Source organism: Nematolebias whitei, chromosome 15 (genome assembly GCF_014905685.2).
Source record: "Nematolebias whitei isolate Nwh7 chromosome 15, NemWhi1, whole genome shotgun sequence".
Lineage (NCBI taxonomy): Eukaryota > Metazoa > Chordata > Actinopteri > Cyprinodontiformes > Rivulidae > Nematolebias > Nematolebias whitei.
The window spans coordinates 38,944,985-38,960,004 of NC_056512.1; the positions used below are offsets into that span (position 1 = coordinate 38,944,985).

Genomic DNA, 15,020 nt, shown 5'->3' on the forward strand with positions numbered 1-15,020 from the left:
TATAGTCCAGTTAAACTTTCTATAGTCCAGGTGTACTTTCTATAGTCTAGGTAAACTTTCTATAGTCCAGGTAAACTTTCTATAGCCCAGGTGAACTTTCTATAATCCATGTGTACTTTCTATCGTCCATGTGTACTTTCTATAGTCCATGTGTACTTTCTATAGTCCAGGTGAACTTTCTATAGTCCAGGTGAACTTTCAATAGTCCAGGTGTACTTTCTATAGTCCAGGTAAACTTTCTATAGTCCATGTGCACTTTCTATAGTCCAAGTGAACTTTCTATAGTCCAGGTGTACTTTCTGTAGTCCAAGTGAACTTTCTATAGTCCAGATGTACTTTCTATAGTCTAGGTAAACTTTCTATAGTCCAGGTGAACTTTCTATAGTCCAGGTGAACTTTCTAAAATCCATGTGTACTTTCTATAGTTCAGGTGTACTTTCTATAGTCCAAGTGAACTTTCTATAGTCCAGGTGTACTTTCTATAGTCCAGGTGTACTTTCTATAGGAGAAAATAAAAAAACATGTTAAGATAGAAATAATTACAAATACAACCAGGAAGAGTAGAGCAAGTAAAGACAGTAGAGAGAGGAAATGTGGTCAGTGTGTCTTCCAGCAGTCTAAGCCTATAGCAGCAGAACTAAGAGATAGCCTAGGCCAACCCTAGCTATAGGATTTATAAAAAAGAAAGGCTAAAGCACACTCTTAAAACTGGATAATGTGTCAGCCTCACGGACAGAAACTGGAAGTTGGTTCCACAAAAGAGGAGCCTGATAACTGAAAGATCTTCCTCCTATACTGGTTTTGGAAACTCTAGGAACAACAAGTAAACCTGCCGTCTGAGAGTGAAGTGCTCTGTTAGGAAAAGGTGGAACAATAAGATCAGTAACTTAAGATGGAGCTAGGTTTTTGAGAGATTTGTAGGTTAGAAGTAAGATTTTGAATCCCATCCATCCATCCATCCATCCATCCATCCATCCATCCATCCATCCATCATCAGTTCTCAGGGGAAGCATCTTGAGCAGGGAGGTTCTGACATCTCTTTCCACAGCCATGTCTTTCAGCTCTTCTGAGAGGACTCCAAGGTGTTCCCAGGCCAACTGAGAGACATAGTCTCTCCAATGTGTCCTGGGTCTTCCCCGGGGTCTCCTCCCAGTCAGACATGCCCGAAGCACCTCCCTAGGGAGGCGTCTACATGCAGCCACACACCGAAATGAAAACCAGCATGTTTCCTATTTTTCCAGCTTATTGCGCTCACAACATGAGCTGATGAACGGATGTTTTTTCTAATTCTGATGTTTGGCTCCATGACAGGAGTCCAAAAAGGAAACTTCTTTAAAAACTTGTTTCTAACGGATCTGTCGCAGCCTATAACAGGTTAATTTAGTCTTCCTGATCCTTGTGATACAGGATCCTCAGGGCTTTATTTGAGCAGATCCTGCCGGAACAAGATCCGGGAACTCTTATTTTGACAGGGTGCGTTCCGGTAACTGTTTGCTTGGATCCAGTAACTCTCACGCCTAATAAAAGTAAATTATTAATATGAACTGACTTCAGTGGCGATTTTAGCCTCTATGTGGGGGTGCTCAAACACCTCTAAATTTTAACTCAGCACCTCTGAAAAAATAAAGAAACATCATCACAATATCGTAGGAAACAGTCTAAAACCTTAGATTCACCAATATGTTGAATAAATATGGAACAAAAGACAACCGTCTCAAACGGACCTGTAAAATCTATGTTTTTTTGCACAAGTCGTGCCACCTGTTAATCAGTCCAGTAGGCATGTCAGCGACTGACCAATCAGCAACCTCAGTTTGTCCTGAAGTGGACGCCCCTTACCTGCAGAGCTGCAGACGAACACTTCGCAGTTACATTATAGAGATTTCAATAAGAATTAAGTTTACATCTTTTGTTTCATGTTAATCTACTGTAATAAACTTTAGTAAAATACCAGAATGCAGGAAATGACATCTACTTTATTCAAACTCACTGGAGGACAATCGTGGGGCGACTGTGCTCAGCCTCAGACATGGGGTGAGAAGTTCCGTTGTCCGGGTTGAACCATTGTTTGTCAAAGGGAGTCGGTTGAGAAGGTTCAGGCATCTGATTAGGACCTCCTGTGAAAGTTCACCAGCTTGTCTCACTGGGAGGAGACTGCGGGTCAGACTGGAGGGATTATGGTTTGGCCTGGGAACTCATTGGGATTCCACCAAAAAAACTGGGTTTCCCTTCTGGACCTGTTGCCTCCATGACCCAACCAAAGATAAGTGGTAGAAGATGATGGATAAACGATAAGTTAAACTGAAATTATAAATTTGGTGGTTTAGCTAAAGTTTCTGAAAAAGCTGCATGCTGAAATGCTGAGCGCCGTCTGGTGCTCCACTTTTGATTCCTTGTTTAACTTCATCTTTCTCATCATCTTCTCTCACATTCTACGCGCGCCGTCGTCCGCCATATTTGTTTTCGTACAAAGAGTCTGGTGCAGGTCAGGCACAGGACTCTCATGTCCAGATATTTTCCTGCAGATTTAGCCACATGCTTCGTTTGTACTGAGTGCAGACCTTCTCATCAGATCTGGAAACCTTCTGGAGTGAACTCTGTCAAGCTGCACCATTTGAATCAGTTCAGAAAACTTTTTTTTTTTTTTTCATACTTTGCAATGAGTTCCTTTTTAATGTCAAAGCATAAAAACACAGGATGGTGAGCAGCCAGTTTGAGTGGAACTGAAGAATGATTTTTGTAATGGCTCATCTTGTTTTTCTGTGTATCCATCTCTTCACCAGTTGCCCTGACAGATGAGTGTGGGCTTATTTTGGTCTCTCAGCCTTCACATGTATGACCACAAGATATTCTGAATGACCCAATTAATGTGGTTAAATCAGGAAACCCTTCAGTGAAGGCAGTCATGATGCTTTCAGTACAGGTCTGGGTTCCCCCACATTATTTCTAGCTTCCTATTTCTCCTGCACCTTCACCACTCTGTGGCCTACAGGGGTCACACTGGGCCAGGTTGATTATTTGATTGTGCTGCAATCAGCATGAGGTCAGGACGTCCAGTCCTGCTTCAACATCTGGACAACCAAAGTCCTATCAGTTAACAACATGGCTAAGCCGCCACAACTTCCACCATGCTCCACCAGGACCATAACAATAAACCACTAAAATCTCACTGTGGTTTTGTACATGCTCAAAGCAAGTCTGGCTTGATTTTATGTAGCATCCATCCATCCATCCATCCATCCATCCATCCATCCATCCATCCATCCATCCATCCATCCATCCATCCATCCATCCATCCATCCATCCATCCATCCATCCATCCATCCAGCCAGCCAGCCAGCCAGCCAGCCAGCCAGCCAGCCAGCCAGCCAGCCAGCCAGCCAGCCAGCCAGCCAGCCAGCCAGCCAGCCAGCCAGCCAGCATCTTCTTGTTGTTCTGGACTCAGGTCTCAAGGGCAACATTTTGAACAGGGATGTCCAGACATCTCTCTCCATAGCCATCCCTTCCAGCTCTTCTGGGAGGACTCCAAGGTGTTCCCAGACCAACTAAGAGACATAGTCTATCCAGAGAGTCCTGGGTCTTCCTCGGGGTCTCCTCCCAGTTGGACATGCCCAAAGCACCTCCCTAAGGGGGCGCCCAGGAATCATACTTACCAGATGTCCAAACCACCTGAACTGGCTCCTCTCAATGTGGAGGAGCAGCAGTTCTAGTCCGAGTCCTCTAACCCTTTCTGTAAGGGAGAGTCCAGCTACCCTGCAAAGGAAACTAATTTCAAACTTCTGTATCCAAGATCTCATTCTTTCAGTCTCTACCCAGAGCTCATGACCATAGGTGAGGGAAGGAACGTAGACCGGCTGGTAAGCAGAGAGCTTTACCTTATAGCCCAGCTCCCTCTGCACTACAACGGATCCGTCTGTCAATCTCACGCTACATTCTTCCCTTACTTGTGAACAAAACCCTGAGATTCTTGAACTCCTTCACTTGAGGCAAAGCCTCACCCTCGCCCAATTTTATGTAATATGTTCTTTAAAAAATGTCACTGAGGACTTCTGACTGGCCTTGACAGGCCATCTTATCTCAACTCGCCTGGAAGTTTTGTAAACCTGAAGCTCTGCCCCTCCCTCCCCTCCTACCTAGGAATTTCCATGGACTTTTCAGAGGGGCCCAGCTGAATTAACATTCTGTCATCATTTCAGGACTCTTTGGATTAATTATTGTCATTCTTGGCTAAAGCCCCCCCTCCCAAGTGTGTACAGGATCTCTCCAAAGGGAACTATTGGAGTGATTTTCCATTGAGTGATTTTATCTGAACTCTGCAGTGCCTCTGTGTGCTGTCTCTGACTGCTCACTGTCCTTGCAACCCCCCACCCCCCACTCTGTGTAATGTCGGCATCATTATGTGCTTATGTGTGAGATTTTTTTCATTATCACGCTGTTGACCTTCAAACAAAGATTAAGAGCGTGTTAGGAATTTTTTCTTTTTTGTCTCCAAACCCTGTGTGTCATTTCTCACCACTTTTTATTGTCTGTCCAAACGGGTCTCACTTGTAAATCAGTCTTCGAGGCTCAATGTGCCTTATCTGTTTAAATAAAGGTTGAATTGAATTGAATTCTCTGAGACTCTGAAAACATAAAAACCATCTGTGATGTGGCTGGTTCTCCTTCAAGTCAAGATTGAAATTCAGATTTTTCAAAAGCATCCAAAACATACTTATTGAAGGAAGTTAAGAAATGACTGAAAATGGCTCAACTGGTGTTACCACTGCAGGTCTAGTGCCTGATTTTAGGTTTATTTGTTGCCTTTTATGAGTCTTTTAAAAACCAGTTCTTTACAAAAACAATCTATTGAGATGAAGTCTAATGAGGATTATACACATTAAAACTCCAAGAGCATTTAACTCAAACAACCCCTGCAGTTTCCCAGTTGATGACAGAATCAGAAATGTGATTTACCCTTCTCGTTTCTTGAAGACTTGCCTCCTGCTGCTGCTGCACACGACGACGAGGCAGTCAACTAGGACAAGGCGAAATCAGGTCGTCTCCGTCTGCAATAAAGAAACCACTAAAGTGTGCTCGTCCTGGAAGGGAAATGCTATTAATACCCCGCGTATCTCCCAAAGTCACCAAGTTATGGAAAAGTGGACCTCGTGCTTGCATTGGGCTGACATTGACACACTTTTGTTGCCCTTTTATTTCCTTTAAGAAAATTAGGCGCCTTTGAAAAATCAGGTTTGTTTTGATGGGTGGACTCAGGATTTCCCGTCTCCTCTCAAACCTTTCAGTCAAATTAATCACGAGATGACGAATAAATACATTTTTCTTTCAATTTATTTTTTGTGTGCTTTGCTTTCAGAGCCTTGGCGGACATTCTGAGGCAACAAGGGCCTGTTCCGATATCGCAGTACGAACATGAAGACATTGCAGCCATCGATGGGTCTCCCAAAGACGAGACGCCGGTCAGAACCTCAAAGAACCATTATACACCTGTCCACACAAAGGCATCCAACCATGGTAGGTGATGTTCTGAGTCATGACTGGGGATGAACTGGGCTCAGAGATCAGATGACTTTCTGCTTTTCTTCAGGACAATCCAAACAGTTGGACCGGCTGTGGCCAACATTTATGCTTTGGTTGATTTTTTTTTCTGCTCACTCAGCTTCATAAGTTTGACAGCTCTCTAGTTCTACCTCTGCAGTCTGAACGGACAAACCCAAATCTGAACCAGACGAGATTTTCAGCTCAATTTCTTGTTTTCATACTAAATGTAGCAGAAGGTCACATTAACTGCTCATGTAAAAATGAACTTTTTTCCCCAAGTTGTGCACCAGATCCAGATGTAAACACCTGGACATCGTTTGGCTCGTATTCATCTTTTGGTGTCAGATGGTTCCAGTTTACAGCAAAACTAAAGGGGTGGCCTCACTGTTCCAGATGAGGGGAGTGAAACGTGCCGAGTACAACGTGTTGCTGAATGTCGCAACAGTTATATATGTGAAGGGGACATGTCCCCCCCCCCCCCCACACACACACACACACATTTAAAAAATGTTCAACTCTACACCGCATGCAGTGTTTCCCCGAGGTCATCTGCCTTGGCAGGGTGCTCATGGGGGGAGGAGGGGGAGACACCATTGTTTTGCGTGCTAGCTTAGCACCACATTAGTGCTGACAGTTGTTGACGGTAATGGGGGGGGGGGGGGATAGGATGTGTGAGAGAAGCAGAGTGCTACGTCTGTAGCATCTTAACTAATGTGTCTGTATTGTGTGCTACTAGCGTACCGCTACATTAGTTCCAGCAGTTTTCAACGTGGGGGTAGGGGGGGGGGGGGTGAGAGAAACGGCATGTGCTCTTTTCACACATGGAGCGCTGTTGGTGTTGATTTATTTAATCAAGAGTTTACTTATGTAAGTAAAGGTAGAGGTTTAACAACCCGTAAAAATACACCAGAATGCAGGAAACGGCGTCTACTTTATTCAAAATGTTCTGGGAGAGGACCTCCAGCCCAACCCCCTCCCACACACACACATCAACGGTGGTGAAGAACATACTCAAACGCTGTACTTAAGTAAAAGTACAAATAAACAGACAAAAATGTACTCTAGTAAAAGTAGAAGTACGACATTAACAAAAAAGGAGCATTAGACACAACTAACAAAGGAACAGACTCTGATCATTTCAACTCCAGTTTGTCATCAACGCTAGTTAAAATACTGTCTAGTCAGCCTTGTAATGGGTCAATGATGAACAATATTTTAACTTCCTGACATAATTTTCAAAACTTGGACCCGATTGTCAAGTCATTTGGAGACATCTCTTGTCTCCTAACATCCATGAACTGACACATTTTAATATTGAGGCAATAATTTCTTGTTCAAGTTCAGAAGAAGTTGGTTTTCAAAGATATTTTTTTAGTCCAGTCTGTCTCTTTTGGAAGAGAGAATCTGTCCTGCTGTACTGAAGTCTTTCAATAGTCTTTCAATAATCTTTCAATAATAGTCTTTCAATAAGGCCATGCATGGGTGGAGCGTATCTTCTGGCTGACTCTCTGCGGTGGAATCCATTTTGGGTGTGTTAGCGGTGCTGTGGCTGTGCTCAGATCAATGACGCATGTGTCCCCCTCACATTACAAATGCTTCTGACGCCAGTGGCTGAACGGATCAGCATCTTTAATCGGCGCTGAACGTTGCTCATCCCTCAACAAACTTTCTCTAAAACGTCCCCTTTGAGTTCTCTCTGGTTTTGTGCGCTGAGCAAATCTAAAGTTTGTGTTTGTTCGAACAGCAGCAGGACGTCACGTCAGAGAGCCGGTTGGGAGTCGGTGGTGAGATGTGACTCACATTTCACACATCTCTGACAACAAACATTTATTTATTTATTTATTTTTAAGAAGAGCGGTGCAGCTTTTGATGCTTATGATTTTATTTTTATTCGTCTCTAAGATGCATTAGTGGCAGAAATGTGTCAGAAACTAAACTCCATTCATTTTTATTTGATTATAGATGGATCATCTGAGTCTTCAGTCGTGTTGACGACCTTAATGTATGTGTTGGACTTCTAGCTGGAAGGGGAAACAGTTTATAATTGTCTGTTGTGGCTGCAGACAGTCCGTCTCCTGCCGTGGACTTCAGTCTCCGTCAGCGTTCCCTGAGCGTTAATACTTTCATTTCCTGGAGTTCTGCTTCTGTTCTCTCGTTTTGTTCTAGGTTTCTGTGAAAAAAGGCGACAAATGTCTTCCACACTTTGCAGACAGAGAATGAAATGATCTCTGTCTGCAGGAACTGAGCTCGTGGAGCAACTTTGGGATGAAAATGTCAAACCCAATCGCACCGTGCAAAAGATTTAAAGCATTTGTCACTGTTCTTCTGATTTTCCTGGAATCTTCTGACATGTTTGAGCAACGGTTCTCTTGACTTTCTGTGGGTCTTTTGGTTTTCTTCAGACTTTAGCTGCTTTTTCTCTGCTTCAGTCGGTTCATTTGAACGTTTTCTGCTTAACTTTGACTCAAATTCTTTTAGAAAAATTAAAAACTTAAAGGATGAGTTGGGTCAACACACGTCAGAGAAGGTAACAAGGAGCCAATTTTAGGTGTCATATTTGTTACCATCAGCCTGTCACAAACCGTTTGTTCTTCAGTTGAAATGTCAGAAATAAGAGTTTGACAGAAAAAAAAACAGATTTAGCTTCAACAAGGTAATTCCTACAGAGCTGCTGGGAGTAGTGGTCCATCATCGTGTCGTGATCTGCAACTCAAACTCCAGGTTTGACTTGAATGCTCCCAGGTGTTTCTTCCTGGTCGTTTGGATTGCTGCTCCATCTCAAAGGTCTGAGGGACGTCTTTGACTGAAGAGCTTCCTCGGAGAAAGGCGGATCTGATGGACTTTATTTGGGTCATTTTTCTCTTTTTGTCAGTCGTTACATTCTTTAGTTAGAAAATCAAACGCCCCGCAGCAGTTCTGCATTTTAATCAAAATATTGTAGCACAAAGTGCAAAAAGAACTTCCTTTCTGCGGCGTGTTTTTATTCGACCGTCCAGTGATGTGAAACAATGTGACTGACAGAAAACATCAGATAATGTGCTGATTGCATTCATAAGCAATAAATATTGATGAGCTCATGATCCACCTGAGAGGGAGTTTCTGTTTTATTTCTGTTTGGTATTCTTCTCGACTGTGGCCGCTCTCGTTCTGAAACGTCTGAAATAAGTGTCTGCTTGCTTTAAACATATAAACACTCCAGATTTAAAACGTTTAGGGCAAATCAGTTAACTCCAAAAGGTGGATCTACGCTATGTTGCATGCTTCAATAGTTCTTAGTCTTTTCTTCATAAATTAAAAAAAAAAATATGGGGGGAAAAAGCGCAGAAATACAAGCAGTTTGAAAGAAATCTTTTAAACCTGTCAGGCGACAGAACTGTTGACATCTGAGATGAAGGAGTTTGGAGCCGCTGTAAATGTTGCGAGGCGTTCTGAAGACGCCCTCCTGGAACCCAAACTCTACCAATTCCCAGAGTCCATCACTCAAAGTGTGCAAGGCCTGGAGAAACAGACGCTTCTCGCCCAGGTGTTAACTCATATCTGTGATGTTTGCTCTAATTTCCATTCATAATTACTCACTAAATGTTGTTTCTTTGATGCAGTTTGTGGCGTAAATGTCACTAAATCCTAACAGGGTTTTCGAGAAACCGGAGCGTTTCTGCTGTGGTTCAGCCATTTGTGTCACAACAGACATCCTCGTTCTCTCTGAAACCCAAGGATCGTAAATCCTGATTTCAGCGTGGAGGTTTTCAGGGGACCCCCACTCTGAAACGTCACACATGCACACTACAGGCAGCTGCAGTTAAAAAGATTTCTGCACTAACAGCAGTTACAATAAATGGCAGAGAGCTGAGTGTTTTTTGTGCTGCTCACTTTTTTTTCAGCATGTAGGAGCAAACCAACAACATCCTGGGTCCAAAGGAATATTCATGTATTCGCCAGTGTAGATGTAACTGTGATCATGTAGATACTGCATGCAGCTGAGATGGCTGGCATGGAAACTACAGTAAATCCATGTGGAGGGCTCTTTAATGTTTATTTGCCCCAAGAAAGGTTGAAAAAACACTAAAGTTTCCAGAAGTCGTTCTCATGTGAACAGTAAGTTTTCACCTGTTGATGCATCCTGGCTGTTTTCTCCTGTTTATAATTGTTAGGACAGCAAAAACAAAGAAGTCAAAACGTTAATATTTGTGTCCCACCAGGTCATTACGGTAAAGACAACCTGCGAGTTGGAGGTCCAGACATGCACAACTTCATCTCCTCTGGCTTCGTTACGCTCGGACGTGGCCACTTGAAAGGTAGTCCGCCCTCGTTGAATGTTTCTGTCTTCAAAGTTCAGATTAACGATGACTTCACACGCGCAGCCACCGTGTCACGCTGTCGTCCTCTTCCTGCCAAATGACTGTGCTCAGGACTGTGCCGTTAAAAAGAAGGAGTTCCAGAAGGTGAATTTAGTTTCAGCTCAGTGGAAGTTGGACATCACAACTCCTAATGGCTTGAAGTGACATCTTGCAAAGTTCTTTATTTTCCTGTGATTGAGTCCACACGTCTGAAGACAAAGTAACACTTCCATACTCTGTAGGCAGCTGGTGTGAAGGCAGCACGAGTCTTCTGCTATTGTTCTCTTTCGTTTGAATGAATCAGAGGCAGAGTTGGACCAGGTCCTAAATTTGAGGCTTGTTGTGTTTTTACAGCGCAGCATTCCATCGACGAGTCGGGCCAAATGTCCTGGCAGGGGGACCTGGACATCCCCATGTCTTACGGTACGTCCTCCAAATGTTTCTGCTTTCTGCTCGCACACACGAAGTGATCAGCTGATCTCCAAAATGTTCCCTCTGCTGGAGACTTGGCTGCAGGTTTGAATGATGGTTTCTACAAAAACTTTAGAAATGTCACTTCCTGTGAAAATACAGCATGGACGCTTCCTGCTGAATGGTTTCTGCTGAAAGCTGCTGAAACGGTTTCATCACTAAACTGTAAAAGAGAGTTGAATTTGAACAGCTGATGTTTGCTGGAAGCAGAAAAATAAAAGCTGAAATCAGAAGAAAAACAGAAATCTGTAGAAAAGGCTGAATGGAGCCGAAATGAGCTGAATAATGTGGCTCAGTAATTTGCAAAATATCAGAAATTAGCTACAAAGAAACTTAAATGAGCAGAAAAAAGCTGAACTTAGCAAAAACAAGTAGCTGAAAAAGCTAAAAAGAAACACTGAAATTAGCAGCGAAAAGGAGCATAAAATGTTGACATTGTTCAAAAGAAGCAAAAAACGTAGAAATGAGCACAAATAACAAAGAAAAACCAGAAAAAAAAAGGAATTTATCTAAAAGAAGCTGAAGGAATGTGAAATTAGCACAAAGGTTCTAGAAAAAAACTGAAGCTGAAACGAGCAGTTAAAGGTTTTAAACAGATCAAAGAGGGAAGGAGGTGGAGAGAGCTCAATGAGAACAAACATGGCCGACAAAGCTAAATATTTCAAAATGTAAAAATTGCACAAACACCAAATGTCACAGCAGGAATGTTCTGAACGAGCCGAACGTTTTGATGCATGAATTGATGAAATGGCTGAAAACTTGTGGAACGAGTTACGAGCTGAAAACGGTATGAGAATGATTTAGAAACGTTCAAACAAGACGAACGTTAAAACATCTAAGAGGCAAAGCCAAACTCATTCAACTAGTTTGTGTTGGTAGAAATAATCTGATTAAATCTTCTTTATTTGACGTTTTGTGCTGCAGATCGAGGATATCGATGGTTAAAAGACCAGTTCAGGTGTTTTCAACTGACTTTATTAGTCTAACTTATAAATTATTCAAAATCAGCGTCAGCTTTATTGTCATTGCACCGAAGTGCAACAAAATTATATTTCAGTACAGCCTCTCCGAGAGAAACATAAACAAACAGACACGGAGAGATGGAGGTGACTGAGGCCGCCGACCTCGAGAGGCGCAGCACTTTTTTCAGATAAAGAAAAAGAAACACGAGGGGGAGTGGAGGTGTAAAAAAAATCAAATCTCACACTGTGTCCTAGACGGGACACAGTGTGAGAGTTGTAAAAGATGATTTGGCACATAAACAGCAACATGCTGATGACATCATAATACATTTCTGCATGAGGAGGCTGACAAGGGCAATGAATTGTCCGTGGACACTGCCAGAAAGTTCCATAGTCCTGATAAAGATGGCACAGTGTCTATCAGCCGGCTCAACTTTGACACAGATCTACATGTCCTCGGGAGGGGAGTGATGGGGGTGATGGGAGTAAACAACATAAACAACCAGGAGCTGGCAAATTCAAGGCCGAGTGGGGACGCCAAGTTCAGATAACACAATTATTTAGGGTCAGGCAGCCTCTGCTTGAATTTCCATGTCTGCCGTCATTGTTCTGCTGGTATGTCTCACTGGTGATTCCAAACAGCCAAATGTTGTGCTCACGCTGCTGGACCGAGCTTGTAGCATCTCTGAGGTCGATTCCTTCCCGCCAGTGAGTCCCAGGAGCCACAAGTGATCTGCGATTCTCAGAAATCGTGTCCAGCTTACGGCTCAGGTCATGCAGCGTCTGAGTCTGAGAGCTTACCGCTCAGTACATTCCTTCACTCAAGGCAGGCAGCCTCACATTTGCCAGAACCGCTGCCGCCGTCTTACGAATTTGTCGATGTGCCAGATACCCACAACTCCAAAAAGCAGAAATCCGGTTATCGTAAATCCAATTATGTACCCATTGAGTGTCCCTTCAGGGCATGAGGGCTCTCCTTCTCCCCGTCTTCTCGTCGAGAACAATTTATCAATTGTATGGAGAGACCAGCTGACCAGATCCATAATTTACAATTCAGAGGATGTGTAGTGAGAGACTTCGATAGGAATCACAAGACAAAGATCAAAGCAGGAGGGAGGAAGAGCGGGAGGGAAATGCATCTGTCCCCGTCGAGAGCAAACAGGAAATATATATATATATATAAATATCCTCCCTTTTATAAACGGCTTCTTGAACGATCTGTTTGGTGAAAATGAGTTTATTTCTGACTTTTTAATGTTACTAAAAATACTTTCTTTACAAACCAAGTTATTTATTTATTTTTTCAGTTCTTTTCTTTAGACGTTCAGCTCGTTCTGTCTTCTCTGGCCTTCATGAAGGCGTTAAAGGAGTTGGGTCTCATTCATAATGCTGTTGTGAGTTTTGTGATCCGTGTTGGTAAAAAATTTAACACAAGCCGCTTTAGGTGCAAATCCAGGTTTCCCTCCACCAAGCGGAGGAATTGGACCCATCCCAGACTTTGTGTTTTAGACGTTTCCTGCAGCAGCCGGTCCGTCCTGATTGGACCCGTCACTTCCTGCAGCTCTCAGCTGACATGTACCACCGCCCCGATTACAGAAGCTGTCTCTTCAAAGCGGAGGTCTTGTCTGCCTCGTCTGTCATTCATGTCTCGTTTAACATCGAGCTGTTGGCAGAACACCCCACCCCACCCCAACACCTTCTGGCAGGAGGAAGGAGGCTGACAGATGTGCACCGTGTCACTGAGGACCTCTGCTCCACATCTGTCCATGAAAACATCCTGAGACCACAGGGGTTGTCTGATCCAGACGGAGATCAGCTTCAGAAATCTGACTTCAGATTAAAAAGGATTCAGAAGTAGATTTATTAAAGAACGCTGCTGAACTTTCCAAGAAATAAATGTTTTGGAACTTGTGCAACATAAAATGTATCCAACAGTTATTGTTTCTTCTCCCTCCCGTGCTGTTTGATATTTTGTTCTGCTGTTCTTCACGTCTCTTAATGTTTTGCTGCACGTCTTCCATCCTTCATCTCTTCCTTCGTTCTCTTTTCTTTCCACATTAAGTTGATCTCCATCCTCCTTTCCTTTTTCTTTTCACAAATCTTTATGTCTTTCCTCCTCTCTCACTCGCGTTGTTTCCCTTTAGTCTCCTCCTTTTCTACCTCAGTTGTCCCTAAAGGAAGATGTAAATAATATTATTGTTCCCCGCTCCCCCGAGTGAAGAGGGGAACTGGACACCAGAACATGCCATCCATCCGATTGCTCCATAAGTTAACAAATAAGAGAGGTACCGACTCCCGCTGGTGCGTGTCTGCATCTGGGCGTAAGAAAATCACCATCAAAAATTAGGTTGCCACATCAAGATCACCAAACCCCCATGTAGACCGGCCGCTCCAATCATCTGTGGAAACTAAGCTTTGTGTTTTTATTTGACTGCAGATTTATCTCTGTCACGCTGCTGTGTGAGTTTGGTGAACGTCCCTCAGATGTGCACAAACATTCAGCTGCACTCGGGTCTCTCCGGTTGTTCTGCCGCCTGTGGGATCCACCCATGTGCATCTTGCCTAATTACTTTTTCATGACTTGCTCCTGTTTTTGTCCTGAGGGAGCTGCCCCCTCCCCAACAACAACCCCCGTCCCAATCCACTTAAGGTGACCTTGTGTTATTGGGACGCTCGGCTGCAGCTGTAATCCCCCCCGGCTTCTTGTGTTGAGTATGGAGGGGTGTCAGGGTGAGCCAGGAGGATATCACTCTCCTGCTTCACCTCCATTAATCCCAGTCGTGTGGGTCTTGGTCTGTGAGGCTGGTCTTTGTCGAGCAGACGGTAACTTTAAACTCTGAGGATGGCGGATCGATGGAGTCGCGTACGGTGAAGTCATCGGCTCGCTGAGCCTTTATGTTGGCCCACCTGACCGCGCTGCCTTGTATCGACTCAGTCATGAGGAGAGTCCGGCCGGTTCTGGGTCGAGTGGCTTCTCACTGAAATATCTTAGAGGTTCATGACTTTCTGTGGAAGAAGAAAACGATTCACACGAGGGAGAAGAACAGCGTCTTTAGGACGGAGCTAAAAACAGGACGTTTGTTTCAGTTATAAATATGATGAACAGTGTGTTTATATTACAAACAGAAACAACAACAATATGTTACCACAAACATCTGGTTTGATTAAAACAGACGGTTTAAGGTGTAGCATTGTTTAAAGGTCAAGGTCCAGGTTTCTTTATTGCCATTCACATCTCATGTGGTACATGTGGTGGAATGAAATTGTGTACACAGTGTCCCAGTTACATCCAACAAGAGTACAAAATGTAAAGAAAAACAGTAATAAGATCTGAAATATGAACTAAGAGCACACTAAGCTCTACCAGAACAAAAACAACACGCTGAAAAGCAGCTCGAACATGGGTCTGTGTGAGCAGATGAGTACGAATGAAAACAGCAGCATAAAATCAGGAAGGAGTGCACGTCATTTGGTCCTCAGTGTACGGGTTATGGATGAGTCTCAGCTACTACCACAACAAACTGTAGCTCAGCTTCTGTAAAATTAGCAGAGATGCAGCATTTTTTCTATTGTCTGAGTTCAGTGTGCTGTGGTGGCCACCTGGAAACAAGTCGGCAGCTAGCTGTAGATGTACAACCAGATGTACAACCAGATGTACAACCAGATGTACAACCAGATGTACAACCAGATGTACAACCAGCTGTACAACCAG

General features: G+C 43.5%; 1 protein-coding gene across 1 annotated transcript in view; it reads left to right on the top strand.

The window, feature by feature from the left end:
• The window catches only part of LOC119421296 (protein shisa-6-like), an 85,764-nt gene that overhangs the window by 3,310 nt on the left and 67,434 nt on the right, over window positions 1-15,020 (top strand). Inside the window, exons 2-4 of the mRNA XM_037688671.1 lie at window positions 5,354-5,511; window positions 9,738-9,833; window positions 10,230-10,298. Coding sequence (XP_037544599.1) covers window positions 5,354-5,511; window positions 9,738-9,833; window positions 10,230-10,298 — 323 coding nt within the window. The remainder of the gene's footprint in view (window positions 1-5,353; window positions 5,512-9,737; window positions 9,834-10,229; window positions 10,299-15,020) is intronic.